The following is a 27,217-nucleotide window of genomic DNA, read 5'->3' as shown; positions in this document are numbered from 1 at the left end:
CGCGTGCGCATTACGGTACCACGTATCGCAAGCAGCATTTTAGTCAAATAAAGATTGTTATACGAGCTGTTTAGTCTGCGTTTTATGTATGTGTGATAAGCATAAAACTATTATATAAGGAAATAGCAACTCATTCTCATTCTAAGAAATAAGGTAGGCCACTGAACAAAGTGGACAGGTTTGTATGCTGTTCAAACAGATGGAGACGGACAGAAGGTTGTGTTCATAACAATTCAACTGTTTTGCCTTATTAGCTGAATTAAGAGATAGTGAAATTATACCTAGATACAAGTTGGCTAAACTTGAAATATGAATATTAGCTGACTACTCACTAGCACTAACTTCCGGCGCCGACAGAGATGGCCACCTCGCTTCGCGTTCCTAGGAAACTATGCAGTATTTTTTTTTTACGTGTTATTTCTTACATTGGTACCCCAGGTGATCTTAGGTTTCATTACATACAGTCGGGAGGAACTACTGAATATAAGAGCAACGTCAAATCACCATCACTACGACCATGTATATGACTTTCCCGAAGCTGATCCTGTGTTCTGCCTTCCAACCAGGACAATGGATCGGATCCCAGCTGGCGACCCAAAACAACGACGTCGTAAAAGGGGCAAACGAAGCGGTCTTCTGGTCAGGCTCCGGAGACGGGCACATCGCGCACCACTCCCTAGCATAGTACTCGCCAATGTCCAGTCTTTTGACAACGAGGTTGATGAAATCTGAGCAAGGGTAGCATTCCAGAGAGACATCAGAGACTGTAACGTTCTTTGCTTCACGGAAACATGGCTCACTCGAGAGACTCTATCGGAGTCGGTGCAGCCAGCTGGTTTCTTTACGCATGGTGCTGACAGAAACAAGCATCTTTCTGGTAAGAAGAGGGGCGGGGGGTAGGCCTTATGATTAATGAGACGTGGTGGGATCATAACAACATACAGGAACTCAAGTCCTTCTGTTCACCTGACTTAGAATTCCTCACAATCAAATGTCGACCGCATTATCTACCAAGGGAATTATCTTTGATTATAATCACAGTCGTATATATTCCCCCCAAGCAGACACATCGATGGCCCTGAACTAACTTTATTTGACTCTTTGTAAACTGGAAACCACATGTCCCGATGCTGCATTAATGTAGCTGGGGATTTTAACAAGGATAATCTGAAAACAAGACTCCCTAAATTCTATCAGCATATCGATTGCGCAACCAGGGCTGGTAAAACCCTGGATCATTGTTATTCTAACTTCCGCGGCGCATATAAGGCCCTCCCCTGCCCTCCTTTTGAAAAAGGTGACCACGACTTCAGTTTGTTGCTTCCAGCCTACAGACAGAGACTAAAACAAGAAGCTCCCGCGCTCAGGTCTGTTCAACGCTGGTCCGACCAATCTAATTCAACGCTTCAAGACTGCTTCGATCACGTGGATTGGGATATGTTCCGCATTGCGTCCAACAACAACATTGATGAATACGCTGATTCGGTGAGCGTATTAGAAAGTGCATTGACGATGTTATACCCACAGAAACTATTAAAACATTCCCAAACCAGAAACCATGGATTGATGCAACATTCGCGCAAAACTGAAAGCGCGAACCACTGCTTTTAACCAGTGCAAGGTGACCGGAAACATGCCCCGAATACAAACAGTGTAGATATTCCCTCCACAAGGCAATCAAACAAGCTAAGCGTCAGTATAGAGACAAAGTACAGTCGCAATTCAACAGCTCAGACACAAGAGGTATGTGGCAGGGTCTACAGTCAATCACAGATTACAAAAAGAAAACCAGCCCCATCACGGACCAGGATGTCTTGCTCCCAGACAGACTAACTTTTTTGCTCGCTTTGAGGACAATACAAAGCCACCGACATGGTCCGCTACCAAAACCTGCGGACTCTCCTTCACTGCAGCTGACGTGAGTAAAACATTTAAACGTGTTAACCCTCACAAGGCTGCAGGCCCAGGCGGCATCCCCAGCCGTGTCCTCAGAGCATGTGGAGACCAGCTGGCTGGTGTGTTTACGGACATATTCAATCAAAACTTATCCCAGTCTGCTGTTCCCACATGCTTCAAGAGGACCACCATTGTTCCAGTTCCCAAGAAAGCTAAAGTAACTGAGCTAAACGACTACCGCCCCGTAGCACTCACTTCCGTCATCATGAAGTGCTTTGAGAGACTAGTCAAGGATCATATCACCTCCACCCTTCCTGACACCCTATACCCACTCCAATCTGCTTACCGCCCAAATAGGTCCACAGACGAAGCAATCGCAACCACAATGCTCACTGCCCTAACCCATCTGGACAAGAGGAATACCTATGTGAGAATGCTGTTCATCGACTACAGCTCGGCATTTAACACCATAGTTCCCTCCAAACTCGTCATCAAGCTTGAGACCGTGGATCTCGACCCCGCCCTGTGCAACTGGGTACTGGACTTCCTGACGGGCCGCCCCCAGGTGGTGAGGGTAGGTAACAACATCTGCACCCTGCTTATCCTCAACACTGGGGCTCCACAAGGGTGCGTTCTCAGCCCTCTCCTGTACTCCCTGTTCACCCACGACTGCGTGGCCATGCACGCCTCCAACTCAATCATCAAGTTTGCGCAGCAGCGCCTCTTCAACCTCCGGAGGCTGAAGAAATTTGGCTTGTCACCAAAAGCACTCACAGACTCCTACAGATGCACAATCGAGAGCATCCTGTCTTGCTGTATCACCGCCTGGTATGGCAACTGCTCTGCCAACAACCGTAAGGCTCTCCAGAGGGTAGTGAGGTCTGCACAACGCATCACCGGGGGCAAACTACCTGCCCTCCAGGACACCTACATCACCCGATGTCACAGGAAGGCAATAAAGATCATCAAGGACAACAACCACCCGAGCCACTGCCTGTTCACCCCGCTATCATCCAGAAGGCGAGGTCAGTACAGGTGCATCAAAGCAGGGGCCGAGAGACTGAAAAACAGCTTCTATCTCAAGGCCATCAGACTGTTAAACAGCCACCACTAACATTAAGTGGCTGCTGCCAACATACTGACTCAACTCCAGCCACTTTAATAATGGAAATTTATGTAAAAATGTATCACTAGCCACTTTAAACAATGCCACTTAATATAATATGTTTACATACCCTACATTACTCATCTCATATGTATATGTATATACAATACTCTATATCATCTACTGCATCTTTATGTAATACATGTATCACTAGCCACTTTGTTTACATACCCTACATTACTCATCTCATATGTATATACTGTACTCGATACCATCTACTGCATCTTGCCTATGCCGTTCTGTACCATCACTCATTCATATAGCTTTATGTACATATTCTTTATCCCCTTACACTTGTGTGTATATGGTAGTAGTTGTGGAATTGTTAGGTTATATTACTCGTTGGTTATTACTGCATTGTCGGAACTAGAAGCACAAGCATTTCGCTACACTCGCATTAACATCTGCTAACCATGTGTATGTGTCAAATAAAATTTGATTTGAAAAGCACGTAGGCTTGTGCTTGAGAGATTGTAATGCCTGCTACATTATTGGTGAATGTGCATTATGCATGGTTCTGGTTACATTTGTAATTAAAAGGACATTTTTATAGACCGACCTGAAAGTGATTGCAAAAAAGCAGTTACAACTATTTTGATAAAATAATGTACTTAATTAGTGGGTCTTATGGTTGTGGAAGGAATATATTCGGCCGAAGTATAAATTCAAACTTTGAATTCATTAGATTATTTATGACTGTTTTAAATGCAGTGGATTTGACCTTCAATTGTAGAACAATCTTAATTTAGAGAAAACTTTAAAAAAAAAATAGATATATTGTGAATTGCTTGAAAACAATTAAACACATTTAGAGTTTTAGGCCATATCACCCTAACTTGAGTCAGCATCTCAGTTCTGTTATGAACTTTATTTCAAGCCAGAATGAGCCAGTTTGGGATTTATTTACCAACTGAACACTGCATCTTCACCAGAATGTTTTCATCCTCTTTAAAAACAGACATGTTGGCTACCTGAAAGACTAGTCTACCTCTCTCACATTCATCATATGGAGGAGACCAAGGCGCAGAGTGGTAAGAATACTTACCACATACTTATTTTAATGAAGAATAAACAGTGAACAAACTATACAAAACGAACGTGACGCTATGAGACACGAGTACTGACAGGCAACTACACATAGACAATAACCCTGATGCGTGGTGCCGGCACTGGTGGTACCGGGCTGGGGACACGCACCTCAGGGCGAGTGTGAATAGCAGGAACAGGGCGTACTGGACTGCCGAGGCGTACTATAGGCCTGGTGCGTGGTACCGGGCTGGGGATAAGCACCTCAGGGCGAGTGCGGGGAGCAGGGCGTACTGGACCCTAGAGTCACACTGGAGGCCTGATGCGTGGTGTTGGCACTGGTGTTACTGGGCTGGTGACACTCACCTCAGGGCGAGTGCGGGGAGGAGGCACAGGATACACTGGACCTAGGAGACGCATTGGAGATCCAGAACATAGAGCTGGCTCAATACGTCCCGGCTCGACATCCTGGCTGGATGCCCCGGTGTCTTCAGTGCGCTAGAATAGCGCACTGGAGACACCGTGCCATCTCTGCATAACACGGTGCTTGACCATTAACACGCTCCCCACGGTAAGCACGAGGAGTTGGCTCAGGTCTCCTACCTGACTCAGCCAATCTCCTCGTGTGCACCCGCCAAAACAAATCTTGGGGCTGCCTCTCGGGCTTCCGTGCAAGCTGTGTACCTTCATATCGTTGCTGTTCCTCTATTCTCCTGTATTTCTCCTCGTAGTATCACCGTTCCGCTTTCGTTGCCTCTAACTCCTCCTTAGGACAGCGATACTCTCCCGGCTGTGTCTAGGGTCCTGCTCCATCTAATGCCTCCTCCCAGGTCCATTTCCCCATTAATTGCTGTTCCTCCTTTTCACGCTGCTTGGTCCTGGTTTGGTGGGTTATTCTGTCACGTGCGTCATATGGAGGAGACCAAGGCGCAGCGTGATAAGAATACATACTTCTTTTAATGAAGAATAAACACTGAACAAACTATACAAAACAACCGTGACGATATGAGCCACGAGTACTGGCAGGCAACTACACATAGACAATAACCCACAAAATACCCAATGAATATGGCTACCTAAATATGGTCCCCAATCAGAGACAACGATAAAAAGCTGCCTCTGATTGAGAACCAATCTAGGCAACCATAGACATATAAACCCCTAGACATACAAAAACCCCTAGACAATATAAAAACTAAACAAACCACCCTTGTCACACCCTGACCCAACCAAACTAATAAAGAAAACAAAGATAACTAAGGTCAGGGCGTGACAACCTCACGTGTTAAAGTTGCACTTTGCAGAAATCGCTCTGTCATTTCCTGGTGGCTAAATCTCTAATGGTTTATTTAATTTCAGTTTATGTGACATAAAGAGAAGCTAGCATAGTGTAGAAAATCATTGTAGCATTTAAACCGCTGTGGAAAATAATTTCCATAACCAAAAATATTGTTGTTTCAGCTGTTTGAAGCTGGTGCACAAAACCGAAAGGAAAAGAAGCAAAAACAAAAATGAAGAACGGGAAGCATAGAAATAGCACACTTAGATAGTACAGATCTACCGCTTCTTAGACTTGCTTTCAAGTAGAATGATAGATATATAACTCACATTTCTATTTGAATGTGGTCGAGCCGCCCCCAAAAGTTACATATTGCCACTTGTAAGATGTTTGCAACAGAATTGTTGCCTTATTGTGAGAGATTTAACTGCAGACGTTCAAAGGCCATTTTCATTAAGGAAAAAAACAGCACTTTTGACAAGGATGAATGAGAACCAGATAGGTTACTTATAGAGGTGGATTTATCTCTATCCTCTATCTTTGTCTCTCTTTGTCTCTTTCTTTCTCTCTCTCGCTCTCTTTCCATCCACCAATCCCTCTCTCTCTCTATCCTTCCCTATCTCTCTCTTGCCAAATCTCTCTCTCTCTCCAAATCTCTCTCACACATTCTCTCTACCCCTCTGTCTGTGGCTCCACATGAAAGAGCATGTTGACTGGAGAGAGGGCAGCTGGCGGTCTGAAACAAAAGGAGCCTTCTAGCTGCTCTTAGTCTCTCTTTCAGCTGTCTCTTTTATAGCCCGGGCTCCGGCCTGTTTGTAAATCAAATCTGTCTCACTGGCCATAGAGAAGATGGAATCCGGTTGCCTAGGTTTTATCGTAGAAAAATGCAAAAACTCAGTTAAAGCAGGATGGAGCTGAATCAGGGCCCATGGCAAAAGTTCAATCCCACAATGCACCTGGACTGACATCCGTCTCCTGCTTCTCTATTCTAATCGACGTCTGAAGCCAAATCCACATTTGTGAACGACCGACCTCAAATCGGTCTTATTTAGCAAAGAAATTTGAAATGGTGTTGGATAAATGTAGAGAATCAGAGCTAGAAAATTATATATCATACACTGCTGTTGAGGAACAATGGGAAAGTAATTCTGCTTTGAAAGTTGCTAAACCACTTTTGAGAAAATGGGGAGCTCTTCGTTGTCTACACCCATTGAGCATCTTTCACACCCTTGGGCCTCCTGAGTGGCACAGCGGTCTAAGGCACTGCATCGCAGTGCTAGAGGCATCACTACAGATCCAGGTTTGATCTCGGGCTGTGTGGCAGCTGGCCGCAACCAGGAGATCCATGAGGCAGCGCACAATTGGCCTAGCATCATCTGGGTTAGGGGAGGGTTTGGCTGGCTGGGATGTCGTTGTACCATCGCGCTGTAGCGACTCCTGTGGCGTGCCGAGCGCATGCACACTGACACGGTCACCAGTTGGACGGTGTTTCCTCCGACACATTGGTGCGGCTGGCTCCCGGGTTAAGCGAGCAGTGTGTCAAGAAGCAGTGCGGCTTGGCAAGGACGTGTTTCGTAGGATGCGTGGCTCTCAACCTTCACCTCTCTCATGTCCGTACGGGAGTTACAGTGATGAGACAAGACTGTAACTACAAATTTGATATCACGAAAAAGTGGTAAAAAAAAAAAATCACATGCGCCGATTACAGTGAAATGCTTACTTACAAGCCCTTAACCAACAATGCAGTTTTAAGAAAATACCTAAAAAAAGTAAGAGATAAGAATAACAAATGATTAAAGAGCGGCAGTAAATAACAATAGCGGGGCTTTATACAGAGGGTACCGGTACAGAGTCAATGTGCGGGGACACCGTTGTCGAGGTAATTGAGGTAATATGTACATGTAGGTAGAGTTATTAAAGTGACTATGCATAGATAATAACAGAGAGCAGCAACGTTCTGGGGGGGGGGGGGGCAATGCAAATAGTCTGTGTGGTCATTTGATTAGCTGTTCAAGAGTCTTATGGCTTGGTGGTAGAAGCTATTTAGGAGCCTCTTGTACCAAGACTTGGTGCTCCAGTACCGCTTGGGTGTGGTAGTAGAGAGAACAATCTATGACTAGGGTGGCTGGAGTCTTTGACAATTTTTAGGGCCTTCCTCTGACACCGCCTGGTACAGAGGTCCTGGGTGGCAGGAAGCTTGGCCCCACTGATGTACCGGGCCATACGCACTACCCTCTGTAGTGCCTTATGGTCGGAGTTCGTGCAGTTGCCATACCAGGCAGTGATGCAACCTGCCAGGATGCTCTCGATGGTGCAGCTGTAAAACCTTTTGAGGGTCTGAGGACCCATGCCAAATATTTTCAGTCTCTTGAGGTAGGTTTTGTCGTGCCCTCTTCACGACTGTCTTGGTGTGTTTGGACCATGTTAGTTTGTTGGTGATGTGGATGCCACGGAACTTGAAGCTCTCAACCTGCTCCACAACAGCCCTGTTGATGAAAATAGGGGTGTGCTCGGTCCTCCTTTTCCTATAGTCCACAATCATGTCCTTTGTCTTGATCATGTTGAGGGAGAGGTTGCTGTCCTTGCACCACATGGTCAGGTCTCTAACCTCCTCCCTATAGGCTGTCTCATCGTTGTCGGTGATCAGGCCTACCACTGTTGTGTCATAAGCAAACTTAATGATGGTGTTGGAGTTGTGTCTGGCCTTGCAGTCATGAGTGAACATGGAGTACAGGAGGGGACTGATCACGCACCCATGAGGGGCCCCCGTGTTGAAGATCAGCATGGCGGATGTGTTGTTACCTTCCCTTACCACCTGGGGGCGGCCCTTCAGGAAGTCCAGGATCCAGTTGCAGAGTGAGGTGTTTAGTCCCAGGGTCCTTAGCTTTCTGATGAGCTTTAAGGGCACTATGGTGTTGAATGCTAAGCTGTAGTCAATGAACAGAATTCTCACATACTGTAGGTGTTCCTTTTGTCCAGGTGTGAAAGGGCAGTGTGGAGTGCAATAGATATTGCATCATCTGTGGATCTGTTGGTGCAGTATGCAAATTGGAGTGGGTCTAGGGTTTCCGGGATAATGGTGTTGATGTGAGCAATGACCAGCCTTTCAAAGCATTTCATGGAGTGAGTGGCTTGAGACCTGAGTGCTACGGGTCGGTAGTCATTTAGTGTTCTTGGGCACAGGGACTATGGTGGTCTGCTTGAAACATGTAGGTAGTACAGACTCAGTCAGGGAGAGGTTGAAAATGTCAGTGAAGACACTTGCCAGTTGGTCAGCGCATGCTCAGAGTACCCGTCCTGGTAATCTGTCTGGCCCTGTGGCCTTGTGAATGTTGACCTGTTTAAATGTTGTCCGGAACAGCTGGTGCTCTCATACATGTTTCAGTGTTACTTGCCTCGCAGTGAGCATAGAAGTTGTTTAGCTCGTCTGGTAGGCTCGTGTCAATGGGCAGCTTGTGGCTGTGCTTCCTCTTGTAGTCTGTAATAGTTTGCAGGCCCTGCCACATCTGACGAGCGTAGGAGCCGGTGTAGTACAATTCAATCTTAGTCCTGTATTGACGCTTTGCCTGTTTAATGGTTCGTTGGAGGGCATAGCGGGATTTCTTATAACCTTCCGGGTTAGAGTCCCGCTCCTTGAAAGCGGCAACTCTACCCTTTTAGCTTAGTGCGAATATTGCCTGTAATCCATGGTTTCTGGTTGGGGTATGTACAGTCACTGTGGGGACGACGTCCTTGATGCACTTATTGATAAAGCCAGTGACTGATGTGGTCTACTCCTCAATGCCATCGGAAGAATCCCGGAACATATTCCAGTCTGTGCAAAACAGTCCTATAGTTTAGCATCTGCTTCATTTTACCACTTTTTTTATTGACCAAGTCACTGGTCCTTCCTACTTCAATTTTTGCTTGTAAGCAGGAATCCGGAGGATAGCATTATGGTCAGATTTGCCAAATGGAGGGCAAGGGAGAGCTTTGTACACCTCTGTGTGTAGAGTAAAGGTGAACTAGATTTTTTTCCCACTGGTTGCACATTTAATATGCTGATAGAAATGAGGTAAAACTGATTTCAGTTTCCCTGCATTAAAGTGCCCGGCCAGTAGGAGCGCTGCCTCTGGTTGAGCATTTTCCTGTTTGCTTATGGCGGTATACAGCTCATTGAGTGCGGTCTGTGGTGGTATGTAGTCAGCTACGAAAAATACAGATGAAAACTCTCCAGGTAGATAGTATTGTCTACAGCTTATCATGAGATACTCTACCTCAGGCGAAAAAAACCTTGCGACTTCCTTTGATATTGTGCACCCGCTTGTTGTTTACATAAATGCATAGGCCCCTGCCCCATGTCTTACCAGAGGCTACTGTTCGTGTCATGCCAATAGAGTGTATAACTCATCAGCTGTGTGTTCTTAATGTCGTCGTTCAGCCATGACTCGGTGAAACATAAGATATTATACTAATTATACTAAGTTTTACTAATAAAAATTAATTCACACCCTCGTAAGCCCCACCCATCTCTTTAAGTATTCATATGTGAGGCCATGTGCTTAAACAGAATGAGTAGTTTACAACAAAAGATTTCAAGACTGGAAGTGGTAAAAGTAGTAGCCTACAATAAGGGAAGAAATCAGGTAAAAATACACTTGATCAAGTCCTTGGCCAATACAGAAGATGTAAACGGTACAGTGAAATGGTTACTTGCATATTTGCATAGTAGCAATATCCAAAATAGAAAATGTCCAGATTAAAATATTTTATGAATATTATATAATTAGGTGATGCTTACCCAGACAAACTTGTCAAAATGGATGGGTTGTGAAAGAAATGCAATAACCACCCCCCAGCCACATCTAGCTAAGTGGATGGGTCACTGTTGTCTAGACATGTAAACATGTTCATGAAATACAATAGATGGCCGTAATCAACCCCAGATACACCTGGCTTATTTGATGGGTCATGTAATCTTTTGGCAAAGTGGATTATTTTGATGGACATATAGCTAGCTAGCTAAACAATGAACCATAATCCTAACCCATAGCTACAGTATAAACGGATTGTCATAGCTAGCCACCGTGCATGAAATACACGTGGTATGAATCTGCAGGTAGCTAAAGCTAAGCAACTAGGTTCACTATTAAGTAGCTAACATTAGGCTATAACTAGCTATGCAAATTGCTTTCTGAGATACAAATAATATTACGACACAGAATATACCCATAACATTAGCTAGCGAGCCAGCAAGCTAATGTTCGCCAGCTAACTAACAGTACACTTTAACTTGCAATGAAATGACTTTCTGACAAAATTATAAACCTATAATATCTGCAAATGTAGCTAGACTCTGGCCCGCGTACATGGATGACCGATTCACGGCTTTAACTAAGTAAGACGTCCTGGGTCTTTTCAATTTTGTTTGTAGCTAGCTACAGCTTGTTTGGCCCGATGTGTCAAGTCACTCCGGTTCACACTGACCGTGTGCAGAAAGTAGTCTATCACAACTTTTGCCCACTGATCTTTGTCGATAGCGCCTGTTAAATTCAGGGCAGCAATGTTGTTGAGAGCAGTAGCAACACTTTTGAAATTCTTCATGGCTAACGTTATATCTTTCAAAAAAGCCACAGTAGCAATGATTATCTACACATACTGAGCAGGTCATGTTATAGACAGAAGTGTGCTACTGTACATGGCTGACGAATCTGAACTCTCGGCATGTCGAGCCCATCCATTATCTCAGCCAATCACGGTTAGTGGGAAGGGTCCTGTCTTTTTCCGGTGGCTAATCCAACGAGTCTCATAATTTATCAATTGTATTCATAATTATAGATGTCATGCAAGTTTGTTATTAAGGCACATGAAAGTTCACATGTTCCAGGATGCATTTCTGCCAAAAAAACACATTTTGATAAAAAAAATAAAAACTTTCAATTGCCTCTCTTGTGAAGTAGTGACGTGCAACATATGCCTAGCTTCTTGAAACGGGTCACATTTATGCTTACGTACAGCATTCTCAAGATGGCATATGTAGTTCTATTCTATCTAAGACAAATATGTATTTGTGATGGCCAGATTCACTGCTTGTCAAATCTTCATCATTATTGTCATTGTCCTCAACATCAACATCACCTCTTTACATTTCTACTTACTGACACATTTTATGCCAATGTACAGTATTCTCAAAATCACATCTGTGGTTCGGGGACTGATGTTTGTCGGATATGAACATAGACATCATTACCATTATCATTATTGCTGTCACCATCATGACCGTCACAATCATCATGACCGTCACCATCATCATCACAATCATCACCACCATCTACATCAATACAGGCTGGAATGTGTTCAGATTAAATGTAAAAGATGGTTTTGTAGACCGAAAATTGGAGACCGAAAATAATTATTTAGTCTTTTGCATTCAGTATTGATTGCGAATGGCGTGCTCTTACACAGTACACTACATGATCAAAGTAAACAGTACAATAATTGTTTGTAGGTATGCAAAACCATGAAAACATTAGCTGTTAAGTTTTTCAATTAGCTTTCTTCCAGGCTGAGTTGTATTCATGTGTTAATGAAAGCAATGTTTCTCCTGAAACGTAGGCCTAGATTAATTTTGAGTTCTATATTTGAATAGGTATATTTCCCATAAGGCAGTGTTTTCATAAGGTGGTTTGTTCTGTAATTTAAGTCTTTGGAATGTGTGTGTGCGTGCATGCGTGCTGTCTCGGAGTGGAAGCGAATCACAACGTTGTGTCTGTTCGTATTACTCCAGATAGACATCAATTCAGCATGGAACAACAGCAGCATGAGCAGGTCAGCCATTAATGACTGTTACTGCCCAGTCCGCTATCACTTCCTGACTTCCTCTCTCTTTTTAGTAAATTACATTACACAGACCATAGAATTACATATGTAATAGGATCTTTATGACTCAGACACTCGGCTGATGCTACTTTCTCTGAGGCCAAGTCCCTTTTTCCCTGGTTGTTTTAGGAATGAAAAAGTACCATCATTGCCTTGGCATGAGTCTTTCCAACAAACGCTGAAAGAAATGATCAGACATGTAATGATAGTGTTTACCTCAAAAGTGCCACAATCAATTCCAACGCTAAATAAATAACACACACTGTAATTACCAGATGGACATCATCATCTGCCACGATGCTGACAGTTATTGAATCATTTTGATGGAATTGCCCCTGCTGTTGCAGTATTGGAGTGGTTCAGGCATTGTTTGCTCTGTACTGGATGATGAGGGAGGTGGTGGTGGTAGATCCCCAGGTGCAGAAGACTCTCCCATGGAAGAGCCAGTCTGTCAGTTTACCCCCTGGTGAGCAGGTGGATATCGCCTCATTTCTCAGACCTGTCTGCCATGCTCTCTCTCTCTCTCTCTGTCTCTCTCTGTCTCTCTCTCTCTCTCTCTCTCTCTCTCTCTCTCGCACTCTCTCCCTCTCTCTCGCACTCTCTCCCTCTCTCTCTCTCTCTCTCTCTCTCTCTCTCTCTCTCTCTCTCTCTGGTCAATGGGATCAGCTGTTCTGTCTCTCATCATTGCTGATTTTCTGGTAGAGTACTTTGTCCTGATATTTTACTGCATCCCACATTGGGCTAAGAATAAGCATAGGCACACACTTTTACTTGAATGGCAATGCCCTTTAGGCCAATACTATGTTGGCAGTGATTGCGGTGCTCTCTGTGCTGTCGGCTACGGTTGGCTATGGGTTTGAGTCATGCTGCTGACGATGACAAAGGCTGTAACCTCACCTCATTCTATCTAGCCCCAGTCTATGGCATAGCAAAGGCTCTTAACACTCTCAAATGTCATCTAACCTCTTAGATAACTGTCTGTCCTGTCCTGACACAGTGTCTGAATTCCAAATGGCACCCTATTCCCCATGGGCCCTGGTCTAAAGTAGTGCACTAAATAGGGAACAGTGTGCCATTTGGGACGCACACAGTGTCCTCTGTTCCGGTTGCCAGGCAGGCACTCAGTGAAATGCTATAAACATCAGATCCAGCATGAGCTGAGCTGCATTCACCTCTGCCTCATCACCTCTTTCAAAGAGCAGCTCAATTAAACAATGTCATATCTATCGAGCTCTCCATAACCCAATACTCCAGGTCCACTGCCATGGGAGTTTGTTCTTAAACACAAGCCTTTGAAGTAGTCAGTCATTTGGGGACTAGATGTGTTTGAAATTCAAACTTTGAATAACTTTAAGCACAGCCTTGCATTAAAAAACACTGTCTAAGTGGTTGGTTGGTTGGTTGGAGGAGGTATCATTTGGATATGAGTATCATTTGGATGGTGGTTGTAATGTAGTCAGTGCAGACATGGGTAGTGTTAGGATGGCAGCTACTGTTGGGGGTTAGTTATTGGCCACTGTGCCCTGCTGCCCGCCTGTCATTGGCCCTGCCTGGGCCTGGGGGTCAGGGCAGATTAGAACGTGAAAAGCCTTTCCCAGGGGTACTGCCTGGCATGGCCAGTTCTGCCCGCCACAGGTCACAGTTCAGCTGTCTAATCAGGCGTAGCCAAAACAACAGATTTATCACACACTCCTCTCTGTCCTCCCCCCTCTCTTTCTCGTTCTGTCTATCCTCCGGTTCCCCGGCTGCCAGAGTGCAGCATTGTGTTACACCCTTCTCCTTCCATCCATCCATCCCTCCCTCCTGTCCCTCCTCCCTCTGCCATGCTCTATCTGCCCCACCTGCACCGTACCTACAGGATGTCCCTGTACACAGCACATATCTACCCGAGTGAGAATAGTGTAGCACTATCCCCAAAAGGGCCGTTGTGGGCACTGTTTACCAGTGTACTATCGACCTGGGGAACGGGTAGTCTGAGCCTAGTGGTCTCAGCTCTGGGCTTGTGAACTGCCATAGTAGGGAGAATCACTACCCATGAACCCCCCCCCCTTCTGGTACTGCACAAAAATCTCATTTGCATTTGGAGGTAGATGAAGGGATTGGGTCTCCTGGCCCCGTTTGGGTTTCTACAACACCCTGGGTGCCAAATATGTGGAGGGAGGATTGGATTGTCCTGCTTGTATCTTGATCTGGGGAAAGGAGATTTTCAGATACTACTAATCTCCTTGAGAGAGAGAGAGAGAGAGAGAGAGAGAGAGAGAGAGAGAGAGAGAGAGCCCCCCCCCCCAGCACCTTTCCATGTCCCTCTCCCCCACCCCAGCACCTTTCCCTGTCCTTGTCCCTCTCCCCAGCCCCAGCACCTTTCCCTGTCCTTGTCCCTCTCCCCAGCCCCAGCACCTTTCCCTGTCCTTGTCCCTCTCCCCCAGCCCCAGCACCTTTCCCTGTCCTTGTCCCTCTCCCCAGCACCTTTCCCTGTCCTTGTCCCTCTCCCCAGCACCTTTCCCTGTCCTTGTCCCTCTCCCCAGCACCTTTCCCTGTCCTTGTCCCTCTCCCCAGCACCTTTCCCTGTCCTTGTCCCTCTCCCCAGCACCTTTCCCTGTCCTTGTCCCTCTCCCCCACCCCAGCACCTTTCCCTGTCCTTGTCCCTCTCCCCAGCCCCAGCACCTTTCCCTGTCCTTGTCCCTCTCCCCAGCACCTTTCCATGTCCTTGTCCCTCTCCCCCACCCCAGCACCTTTCCCTGTCCTTGTCCCTCTCCCCAGCACCTTTCCCTGTCCTTGTCCCTCTCCCCCACCCCAGCACCTTTCCCTGTCCTTGTCCCTCTCCCCAGCCCCAGCACCTTTCCCTGTCCTTGTCACTCTCCCCCAGCCCCAGCACCTTTCCCTGTCCTTGTCCCTCTCCCCCACCCCAGCACCTTTCCCTGTCCTTGTCCCTCTCCCCAGCACCTTTCCATGTCCTTGTCCCTCTCCCCAGTACCTTTCCCCATCCTTGTCTCGCTCCCCAGCCCCAGCACCTTTCCCTGTCCTTGTCCCTCTCCCCCAGCCCCAGCACCTTTCCCTGTCCTTGTCCCTCTCCCCAGCACCTTTCCATGTCCTTGTCCCTCTCCCCCACCCCAGCACCTTTCCTTGTCCCTCTCCCCAGCACCTTTCCATGTCCTTGTCCCTCTCCCCAGTACCTTTCCCCATCCTTGTCTCGCTCCCCAGCCCCAGCACCTTTCCCTGTCCTTGTCCCTCTCCCCCAGCCCCAGCACCTTTCCATGTCCCTCTCCCCCACCCCAGCACCTTTCCATGTCCTTGTCCCTCTCCCCCACCCCAGCACCTTTCCTTGTCCCTCTCCCCAGCACCTTTCCCTGTCCTTGTCCCTCTCCCCAGCCCCAGCACCTTTCCCCGTCCTTGTCTCTCTCCCCAGCCCCTGCACCTTTCCCTGTCCTTGTCCCTCTCCCCAGCACCTTTCCCCGTCCTTGTCTCTCTCCCCAGTCCCAGCACCTTTCTCTGTCCTTGTCCCTCTCCCCAGCCCCAGTACCTTTCCCCGTCCTTGTCCCCTGCCCGAGCACCTTTCCCTGTCCTTGTCCCTCTCCCCAGCCCCAGCACCTTTCCCTGTCCATGTCCCTCTCCCCCACCCCAGCACCTTTCCATGTCCTTGTCCCTCTCCCCAACCCCAGCACCTTTCCATGTCCCTCTCCCCAGCACCTTTCCATGTCCTTGTCCCTCACCCCAGCACCTTTCCCCGTCCTTGTCTCTCTCCCCAGCCCCAGCACCTTTCCCTGTCCTTGTCCCTCTCCCCAGCCCCAGTACCTCTCCTTGTCCCTTTTCCCAACCCCAGCACCTTTCCCTGTCCATGTCCCCCTCCCCAGCACCTTTCCATGTCCTTGTCCCTCTCCCCAGTACCTTTCCCCGTCCTTGTCTCTCTCCCCAGCCCCAGCACCTTTCACTGTCCTTGTCCCTCTCCCCAGTCCCAGCACCTTTCTCTGTCCTTGTCCCTCTCCCCAGCCCCAGTACCTTTCCCCGTCCTTGTCCCCTGCCCGAGCACCTTTCCCTGTCCTTGTCCCTCTCCCCAGCCCCAGCACCTCTCCCTGTTCTTGTATCTCTCCCCAGCCCCAGTACCTTCCCCTGTCCATGTCCCTCTCCCCCACCCCAGCACCTTTCACTGTCCTTGTCCCTCTCCCCAGCCCCAGCACCTTTCACCGTCCTTGTCTCGCTCCCCAGCCCCAGCACCTTTCACTGTCCATGTCTCTCTCCCCAGTACCTTTCCCCGTCCTTGTCTCGCTCCCCAGTACCTTTCCCCGTCCTTGCCTCTCTCCCCAGTCCCAGCACCTTTCCCCGTCCTTGTCTCTCTCCCAAGCCCCAGCACCTTTCCCTGTCCTTGTCCCTCTCCCCAGCACCTTTCCCTGTCCTTGTCCCTCTCCCCCACCCCAGCACCTTTCCCCCTCCTTGCCTCGCTCCCCAGCACCAGTACCTTTCCCTGTCCTTGTCCCTCTCCCCAGCCCCAGTACCTTTCCCTGTCCTTGTCCCTCTCCCCAGCCCCAGTACCTTTCCCCGTCCTTGTCCCTCTCACCGGCCCCAGCACCTTTCCCTGTCCTTGTCCCTCTCCCCAGCCCCAGCACCTTTCCCCGTCCTTGTCCCTCTCCCCAGCCCCAGTACCTTTCCCCGTCCTTGTCCCTCTCACCGGCCCCAGCACCTTTCCCTGTCCTTGTCCCTCTCCCCAGCCCCAGCACCTTTCCCTGTCCTTGTCCCTCTCCCCAGCCCCAGTACCTTTCCCTGTCCTTGTCCCTCTCCCCAGCCCCAGTACCTTTCCCCGTCCTTGTCCCTCTCACCGGCCCCAGCACCTTTCCCTGTCCTTGTCCCTCTCCCCAGCCCCAGCACCTTTCCCTGTCCTTGTCCCTCTCCCCAGCCCCAGCACCTTTCCCCGTCCTTGTATCGCTTCCCAGCCCCAGTACCTTTCCATGTCCTTCTCCCTTTTCCCAAATCCAGCACCTTTCCCTGTCCTTGTCCCTCTCCCCAGCCCCAGTACCTTTCCCTGTCCTTGTCTCTCTCCCCAGCACCTTTCCCTGTCCTTGTATGGCTTCCCATCCCCAGCACCTTTCCCTGTCCTTGTATGGCTTCCCATCCCCAGCACCTTTCCCTGTCCTTGTATGGCTTCCCATCCCCAGCACCTTTCCCTGTTCTTGTATCGCTTCCCAGCCCCAGTACCTTTCCCTGTCCTTCTCCCTTTTCCCTAATCCAGCACCTTTCCCTGTCCTTGTCCCTTTTCCCATCCCCAGCACCTTTCCCTGTCCTTGTCTCTCTCCCCAGTACCTTTCCCCGTCTTTGTCTCGCTCCCCAGCCCCAGTACCTTCCCCTGTCCATGTCCCTCTCCCCCACCCCAGCACCTTTCACTGTCCTTGTCCCTCCCTCCAGCCCCAGTACCTTCCCCTGTCCATGTCCCTCTCCCCCACCCCAGCACCTTTCACTGTCCTTGTCCCTCTCCCCAGCCCCAGTACCTTTCCCTGTCCTTGTCCCTCCCTCCAGCACCAGTACCTTTCCCTGTCCATGTCCCTCTCCCCAGCCCCAGTACCTTTCCCCGTCCTTGTCTCGCTCCCCGGCCCCAGCACATTTCTCTGTCCTTGTCCCTCTCCCCAGCCCCAGTACCTTTCTCTGTCCTTGTCCCTCTCCCCAGACCCATCCCCAACCACAGTACCTTTCTCTGTCTTGTCCTTGTCCCTCTCCCCAGCCCCAGTACCTTTCTCTGTCCTTGTCCCTCTCCCCAGCCCCAGCCCCAACCACAGTACCTTTCTCTGTCCTTGTCCTTGTCCCTCTCCCCAGCCCCAGCCACGGCACCTTTCTCTGTCTTGTCCTTGTCCCTCTCCCCAGCCCCAGTACCTTTCTCTGTCCTTGTCCCTCTCCCCAGCCCCAGCCCCAACCACAGTACCTTTCTCTGTCCTTGTCCTTGTCCCTCTCCCCAGCCCCAGCCCCAACCACAGTACCTTTCTCTGTCCTTGTCCTTGTCCCTCTCCCCATCCCAGCCCCAACCCCAGTACCTTTCTCTGTCCTTGTCCTTGTCCTTGTCCCTCTCCCCAGCCCCAGCCACGGCACCTTTCCCTGATACAGTAGTAGTGGTAGGAGCCATGCTCTCAGCAACAGCACAGTAGTGTTCAGGCAGGATTTGTCTCCCTCTGCTCAAGCAGCGTGTTGTCTCTCACACTGCATTATTTGTGTGGGTGTTATATAACAGCATGGCTCCTGGCTAACAGACCAACACAACCCCCAGCACGGCACGGCACAGGGAGGGGGAAAGAGCTGTGGGCACAGGGAGAGGGCAGGTACAGTACAATACATTACCTTACAGTGCAGTTAAGTACACTACTTTACTGTATAGTGCAAAACAATACTGTACAAAACATCACAGTACAATACAATACTGAACACTTTCACGCTAGCCTAAATTCTGCTGATACTAATGTAACCAGAGAGCACAACAAAACAAAGTCCTGAGTTGATGTCATGATATCTATTTAACTGGGGTCGAGGCTTTTTCCCAGGTGGCCGGAGAGGATACTATTATCTGCTGCTCCCTCCATCCAGATCTGCTGGGAATCTATCAGCCCACTCTTAGAGCCTTAACAACAGAACAGTCATGGTGGTGCTTATTGCCTGGCTGGCTTTCAGGAGATGGAGTCTGTACTCTGCAACACAGGAGGAGCAGCACACTGCCACCACGCTGTACTCACTCTCAACCCATATCTACAGTATCTGTATAGAGTTATACCAGACTGTACTCACTCTCAACCCATATCTACAGTAACTGTATAGAGTTATACCAGACTGTACTCACTCTCAACCCATATCTACAGTATCTGTATAGAGTTATACCAGACTGTACTCACTCTCAACCCATATCTACAGTATCTGTATAGAGTTACACCAGACTGTACTCACTCTGAACCCATATCTACAGTATCTGTATAGAGTTATACCAGACTGTACTCACTCTCAACCCATATCTACAGTATCTGTATAGAGTTATACCAGACTGTACTCACTCTGAACCCATATCTACAGTATCTGTATAGAGTTACACCAGACTGTACTCACTCTGAACCCATATCTACAGTATCTGTATAGAGTTATACCAGACTGTACTCACTCTCAACCCATATCTACAGTATCTGTATAGAGTTACACCAGACTGTACTCACTCTGAACCCATATCTACAGTATCTGTATAGAGTTATACCAGACTGTACTCACTCTCAACCCATATCTACAGTATCTGTATAGAGTTATACCAGACTGTACTCACTCTGAACCCATATCTACAGTATCTGTATAGAGTTACACCAGACTGTACTCACTCTGAACCCATATCTACAGTATCTGTATAGAGTTATACCACGCTGTACTCACTCTCAACCCATATCTACAGTATCTGTATAGAGTTATACCAGACTGTACTCACTCTCAACCCATATCTACAGTATCTGTATAGAGTTATACCAGACTGTACTCACTCTCAACCCATATCTACAGTATCTGTATAGAGTTATACCAGACTGTACTCACTGAACCCATATCTACAGTATCTGTATAGAGTTATACCAGACTGTACTCACTCTCAACCCATATCTACAGTATCTGTATAGAGTTATACCAGACTGTACTCACTCTCAACCCATATCTACAGTATCTGTATAGAGTTATACCAGACTGTACTCACTCTGAACCCATATCTACAGTATCTGTATAGAGTTATACCAGACTGTACTCACTCTGAACCCATATCTACAGTATCTGTATAGAGTTATACCAGACTGTACTCACTCTGAACCCATATCTACAGTATCTGTATAGAGTTATACCAGACTGTACTCACTCTGAACCCATATCTACAGTATCTGTATAGAGTTATACCAGACTGTACTCACTCTGAACCCATATCTACAGTATCTGTATAGAGTTATACCAGACTGTACTCACTCTGAACCCATATCTACAGTATCTGTATAGAGTTATACCAGACTGTACTCACTCTGAACCCATATCTACAGTAACTGTATAGAGTTATACCAGACTGTACTCACTCTGAACCCATATCTACAGTGACTGTATAGACAGAGACTTACAGAGCCTGTATAGAGTTATACCAGACTGTACTCACTCTGAACCCATATCTACAGTAACTGTATAGACAGAGACTTACAGAGCCTGTATAGAGTTATACCAGACTGTACTCACTCTGAACCCATATCTACAGTAACTGTATAGAGTTATACCAGACTGTACTCACTCTGAACCCATATCTACAGTAACTGTATAGACAGAGACTTACAGAGCCTGTATAGAGTTATACCAGACTGTACTCACTCTGAACCCATATCTACAGTAACTGTATAGACAGAGACTTACAGAGCCTGTATAAAGGTGTACCAGGCTGCAGGTTACAGTCACTTCAAACCCTATCAATCTACTGTAATGTAACTGTATCAAGCCTGTACAGAGATTTACCAGCATGCAGGTTTCAGTCACATCAATTTACTGTAACTGTAGTCTGGAATAGGGATTTACCAGCCTGAAGGTTACAGTCACTCCAAACCCTTATCTACTGTAGCTATAGAGTCTTCACTTCACTGCATTAGATTTACCCCCAGCAGCACACAGAGGAAAATAAAATGCTTACTAACACTGCCCTGGCAGCTCCTAATACAACACACACACAAGCTGAGGAGCAGGAGGCGGGAGTGCACTGATTCCTTTCCAGCAGCAGCCAGCGGACTCTTTGACAGCATGCCTTTTTTCCCACATTAAGCAGCTAATTAAAAGTTGCTGGATCCCAGTCTGCCTTTGTAGTGGGATCTCTTCAAAAGGGGCCGCCAGTTGGAGAGATAGAGAATGAATGGGGACACAGTGGGGAGAACCGCAGAGAACAGCGGTGGTGTGGTGAATTTATGGAAAGGCCGAGAGGGTTGGTAATTAGGTGGCTGGCCTCTGCATCTTCTAAAAGGTGGACACAAGCACCCTTTTCTCTCTCTGCCGCTGCTCTGCTCTCTGTCTGAAGAATAGGCCACTACAGGATGGGGTGTACGGAACTGATCTGAGGGGGCACTGTTAGTGGGATCGTCAAGGAGGAGTAATGACATTCAAACATCTAAATGTGTATGTTGTCATGGAGACTATAGTACTATGGGTGTAAATGGAGAAAGACAGAGAAATGAGCATGGCCAGAGAACATGAGACCTTTCTTCATTAAATGTGTATTATCCTAAGGCCAGGCAGAAATCTCAATTACAGCCAAATATGCTTCCCACAAACTGACCCTGTGGCTGCAAATGTTGTTATTTCAATAATACAGGCTAGAGAGGAGGAAACAGCAAAGGACTACTGCCGCAAATAGATGCCACACATTCAACTCCTGTAAACAATCTTGACCTCGTTTCTTTCCAATTACAAAGTCCAATTTGTGCACAGCATGCATCCTCATCAAATGTGGCTATATTGGCTACTGTATAGTGGTTTGTGGCTAACTATAGCCTGCATGCTACCAGCTTTGTGTCAGTGTTGATGCTAGTTTGTGCCCTTACTACTTCCATATTGTTCTGAGACCAAGTGATCTTCCAACGTTTGGACCATGTCCCAGATAGCAGAATCATATACTGTGATTATAATTTACAACTTTTTTAAATCACATAATTAGCAAGTACTGTTGCAAATCCCAATGTCCAAGTGCTTCCATTCACTGAAGATGTGGAGGTCTCTTTAAGCTTGTACTGTATTACTGATTTGACCTGTCCCTTGTGCTCTATGTAATGCATGGTAGCGGGGTGTGATGCAACAATAACTCATCTTTTTGTCAGTTAGAGTATTGTTGTGGTTTATACTGTATGCTGGTTATGTATGGTTACAATAGTATCTAACCAAGCATTTACATAGAGGATACCGGTGATGTTACACTAATACTGATGCTGTTGATGATAACAGTGGGGATATCACCGTCATCAATAATTCAACAACTAAACATGGCCAATAAAAACAGACCCGTTGCTCAGTGTTGCAGGATGATGATGTGTTGCTCTCTGTGTTTCCGCTTAGTTTTTGTTTATGCCTGTTTTTAATAGTCTCCTAGCTAGCAGCGAGGGAGAGAGTGCGCCATGTGTGTGTGCGCACCGTGTGTGTTCCAATTATCATCCCATTAGTCAGGTGCAGGTCCTCTCCTGCTATGTCCACTATACACATTAATGAATTGTTCTCTAACACTAATGAGTAGATGAAGGGAGGGCACCTAGTGGGAAATATGAGGAGGGAGAGGGAGCATACCTGGTATGAGGGCTTGTTGTGGTATGTGTCTTAAATTGCATCCTATTCCCTATGTAGTGCACTACTTTTGGCCAGAGGCCTATGGAGTAGTGCACTACATAGGGGACAGGGTGCCATTTGAGATACAAGTTGTATGTTTGTCAGTGGATTCAGGCATAACAGGCTACACTCTAGAATTATACAGTTTGGTATCTGACTCACCCTGCGTTGTCGATGACTCAGATACTATGGAGTGTCTGTCTATATGAGCCACATTCCGTTAGTTTTGTTCACATACTCAACAAATGCATCATGCTTTTCAGCGCGTAGTACATACAGGCAACTGCCAAAATAAAGGAAACACCAACATAAAGTGTCTTAATAGGGTGTTAGGCTACCACCACCCAGAACAGCTTCAATGCACCTTGGCATAGATTCTACAAGTTTTTGGAACTCTATTGGAGGGATGCGACACCGTTCCTCCACAAGAAATTCCATAATTTGGTGTTTGTTTTTGGTGGTGGAAAACTGTCTCAAACACCCCTCCAGAATCTCCAATACATCATTTTCATGCTCATCAAACCATTCAGTGACCACTCGTGTGCTGTGGATGAGGGCATTGTCATCCTATAGGGGCATAGCCATGGTAACCAAAATAATGGCCTGCCAAGCATCTGTGTATCTTCCTTAACTCAGGAACCACACCTGTGTTGAAGCACCTGCTTTCAGTATCCCTCATTTACTCAAGTGTTTCCATTATTTGGGCAGTTACCTGTACATCAATTATAAGTGGATTACCTCATGATATGGTGGAGTTTTGGTAGGCAGCACTCCCTTTGGTGGCCAGAGACAAAGGAATGGTTTGTTGTGGAGTGGACTGATCATTAGAATGCTAAGAGTTTAGTGTTTGTTGTTGTGGCTCTAGATTGGCAGTGCAGCTCCGTAATTGCTTTCCATGTATTTTCATCTCCAGGGAGAGAATACTTGAAGGTTAAGTCTTAGGTGTTTTTATTTCAAGCTATTGGTACTACTGCATTTCAGACGCAACCTTCTCATGAATTCTGTAAACATTGCGTTCCCACAGGCATTTACCCGTATTTGCACATTCCAGTTGGCTTTGATGTCGACATTGCATCCCCTCTTTCTTTCTTTCTCCAGTGGGCCGCCTCCTCATCGAGTTTGCCTCCCAGATGACGATGGAACGAGTGCAGAAGGAGAACCCCAACGTGACGGAGGGGGGCAAGTACACCCCACCGGACTGCCGCGCCAAACAGAAGGTGGCTATCATTATCCCGTTCAGACACAGAGACAACCACCTCAAGTACTGGCTGCACTACCTGCACCCCATCCTACGACGGCAGAAGATCGACTACGGCATCTATATCATCACCCAGGTCAGTGTTTAGGATCAACTGATTTAGGATCCACTTCTTCTACCCTGGACCTACTGCAATAGATATTAGCCACACAACAAAGTGGGCCATTGAACCGTAGATATTATGGAATTATAATGCTGTGCCTCACTACCTTTTCCAGTACGAGATGAATGATAATACAATATACGCTGCTGTTTCATCCTTGTCCGTCCACTGAGTGACACATTCCATTCCCAAAACACTTCAAGAGAGGTCAAAGGAGCTTCTTATTCATGTAGGGGCAGGATCATTCAACTTCAAGTGCCCAGCCCCTCCATGTCCACCCCTGTTCCCCATGAGACAATAGAAGTGTCGTACAATTCCACCATTCAGGGGAGGATGTTGGGTAATGTGCTCTGATGTCTTCCGTCAGTCCTTCCAGTGGGTGCAGCACCCTAGTTACTCCCTCTGTGGAACTGGCGGTTTGGTTCCGCCTGCTCAGCTCAGCCCAGTGTGTCTCTTGATTTATGTCCCAGGCTCTCATATCTCCGTTATTATCCATGTCAGAGGCCTCGTCTTCTCTATCATTAATGCTGCGCTGGTTCTTCTTCTGCACTGGGAACAGAGAAGTAGAAACGAGGAGTATGTGCGTGCATGCAATGCATTCGTTTCCCCTTTCATTTCCATCCAGTCTATTCTCCCTGAACATCTACTGTAGCTGTAGGCATTGTGGGAATTCTTATCTAGCCTAATAAGTGGCAGATCAGGTGCAGATCACCATTTGAGCTGTCAGATGCTGGAAGCACATAACATTATCCAAGCAGCATATGTATATTAAATATAATGTAATCAGTTTCATATAGAGTTCATTTCCATTAGCAACGGTGACAAAGTAAAGTTCCTGACTCCCAGAGGATTGACTCACCAAGACACCAACCAGCAGCTGCAGGGAAAAGCTTTGATTATTTTTTTAATTTTCTGTTGATTACATTTTTGTAGACTCATTTATTGGTACACTCTTAAATAAAACGTGCTATCTAGAAGGTTCTTTGGCTGTCCCCATAGGGGAACCATTTGAAGAACCATTTTTGGTTGCAGGTAAAACACTTTTGGGTTCCTTTCTACAGAAGTTTCTACTCCTGTGTGGCTCAGTCGGTAGAGCATGGCGCTTGCAACGCCAAGCGTCGTGGGTTCGATTCCCGCTGGGGCCACCCATATGTAAAAGTAGTGGCCCCAGCCGACTTGTAAGTCGCTTTGGACAAAAGCGTCTGCTAAATGGGATATATATTATTATTATTATATATTATATATTATTATATATATTATTAATATTATATATTATATATTATACATGGAACCCAAAAGAGTTTGGTCTGGAACCAAAAAGGGTTCTACTATGGGGACAGCCGAAGGGTTCGGTCTGGAACCAAAAAAGGGTTCTACTATGGGGACAGCCGAAGGGTTCGGTCTGGAACCAAAAAAGGGTTCTACTATGGGGACAGCCGAAGGGTTCGGTCTGGAACCAAAAAAGGGTTCTACTATGGGGACAGCCGAAGGGTTCGGTCTGGAACCAAAAAGGGTTCTACTATGGGGACAGCCGAAGGGTTCGGTCTGGAACCCAAAAAGGGTTCTACTATGGGGACAGCCGAAGGGTTCGGTCTGGAACCAAAAAAGGGTTCTACTATGGGGACAGCCGAAGGGTTCGGTCTGGAACCAAAAAAGGGTTCTACTATGGGGACAGCCGAAGGGTTCGGTCTGGAACCAAAAGGGTTCTACTATGGGGACAGCCGAAGGGTTCGGTCTGGAACCAAAAAAGGGTTCTACTATGGGGACAGCCGAAGGGTTCGGTCTGGAACCAAAAAGGGTTCTACTATGGGGACAGCCGAAGGGTTCGGTCTGGAACCAAAAAAGGGTTCTACTATGGGGACAGCCGAAGGGTTCGGTCTGGAACCAAAAAGGGTTCTACTATGGGGACAGCCGAAGGGTTCGGTCTGGAACCAAAAAGGGTTCTACTATGGGGACAGCCGAAGGGTTCGGTCTGGAACCAAAAAAGGGTTCTACTATGGGGACAGCCGAAGGGTTCGGTCTGGAACCAAAAAGGCTTCTACTATGGTTCTACTATGGGGACAGCCGAAGGGTTCGGTCTGGAACCAAAAAAGGGTTATACTATGGGGACAGCCGAAGGGTTCGGTCTGGAACCAAAAAAGGGTTCTACTATGGGGACAGCTGAAGGGTTCGGTCTGGAACCAAAAAAGGGTTCTACTATGGGGACAGCCGAAGGGTTCGGTCTGGAACCAAAAAGGGTTCTACTATGGGGACAGCCGAAGGGTTCGGTCTGGAACCAAAAAAGGGTTCTACTATGGGGACAGCCGAAGGGTTCGGTCTGGAACCAAAAGGGTTCTACTATGGGGACAGCCGAAGGGTTCGGTCTGGAACCAAAAAGGGTTCTACTATGGGGACAGCCGAAGGGTTCGGTCTGGGAACCAAAAAGGGTTCTACTATGGGGACAGCCGAAGGGTTCGGTCTGGAACCAAAAAGGGTTCTACTATGGGGACAGCCGAAGGGTTCGGTCTGGAACCAAAAGGGTTCTACTATGGGGACAGCCGAAGGGTTCGGTCTGGAACCAAAAAGGGTTCTACTATGGGGACAGCCGAAGGGTTCGGTCTGGAACCCAAAAAGGGTTCTACTATGGGGACAGCCGAAGGGTTCGGTCTGGAACCCAAAAAGGGTTCTACTATGGGGACAGCCGAAGGGTTCGGTCTGGAACCCAAAAAGGGTTCTACTATGGGGACAGCCGAAGGGTTCGGTCTGGAACCAAAAAGGGTTCTACTATGGGGACAGCCGAAGGGTTCGGTCTGGAACCCAAAAAGGGTTCTACTATGGGGACAGCCGAAGGGTTCGGTCTGGAACCCAAAAAGGGTTCTACTATGGGGACAGCCGAAGGGTTCGGTCTGGAACCAAAAAGGGTTCTACTATGGGGACAGCCGAAGGGTTCGGTCTGGAACCAAAAAGGGTTCTACTATGGGGACAGCCGAAGGGTTCGGTCTGGAACCAAAAAGGGTTCTACTATGGGGACAGCCGAAGGGTTCGGTCTGGAACCCAAAAGGGTTCTACTATGGGGACAGCCGAAGGGTTCGGTCTGGAACCAAAAAGGGTTCTACTATGGGGACAGCCGAAGGGTTCGGTCTGGAACCAAAAAGGGTTCTACTATGGGGACAGCCGAAGGGTTCGGTCTGGAACCCAAAAAGGGTTCTACTATGGGAACAGCCGAAGACCCCTTTTGGAACTCTTTTTTTCTAAGAGTGGAGTTGCATCTCTGGTTTGTGACTTTATGTGTTTTTGAAATAAAGTCTAAAATGACCTGTCCCTCCAAAT

At 47.3% G+C, this 27,217-nt stretch overlaps 1 protein-coding gene across 2 annotated transcripts in view; it reads left to right on the top strand.

The window, feature by feature from the left end:
• The window catches only part of LOC135514048 (beta-1,4-galactosyltransferase 2-like), a 161,184-nt gene that overhangs the window by 65,300 nt on the left and 68,667 nt on the right, over window positions 1-27,217 (top strand). For both annotated transcript variants that reach the window (XM_064937211.1, XM_064937220.1), the window contains exon 3: window positions 23,646-23,881. In XM_064937211.1, coding sequence (XP_064793283.1) covers window positions 23,646-23,881 — 236 coding nt within the window. The remainder of the gene's footprint in view (window positions 1-23,645; window positions 23,882-27,217) is intronic.

This window comes from Oncorhynchus masou, chromosome 3 (genome assembly GCF_036934945.1).
Source record: "Oncorhynchus masou masou isolate Uvic2021 chromosome 3, UVic_Omas_1.1, whole genome shotgun sequence".
NCBI classification, from domain to species: Eukaryota; Metazoa; Chordata; class Actinopteri; order Salmoniformes; family Salmonidae; genus Oncorhynchus; species Oncorhynchus masou.
This window is presented reverse-complemented; position numbering and strand designations above follow the sequence as displayed.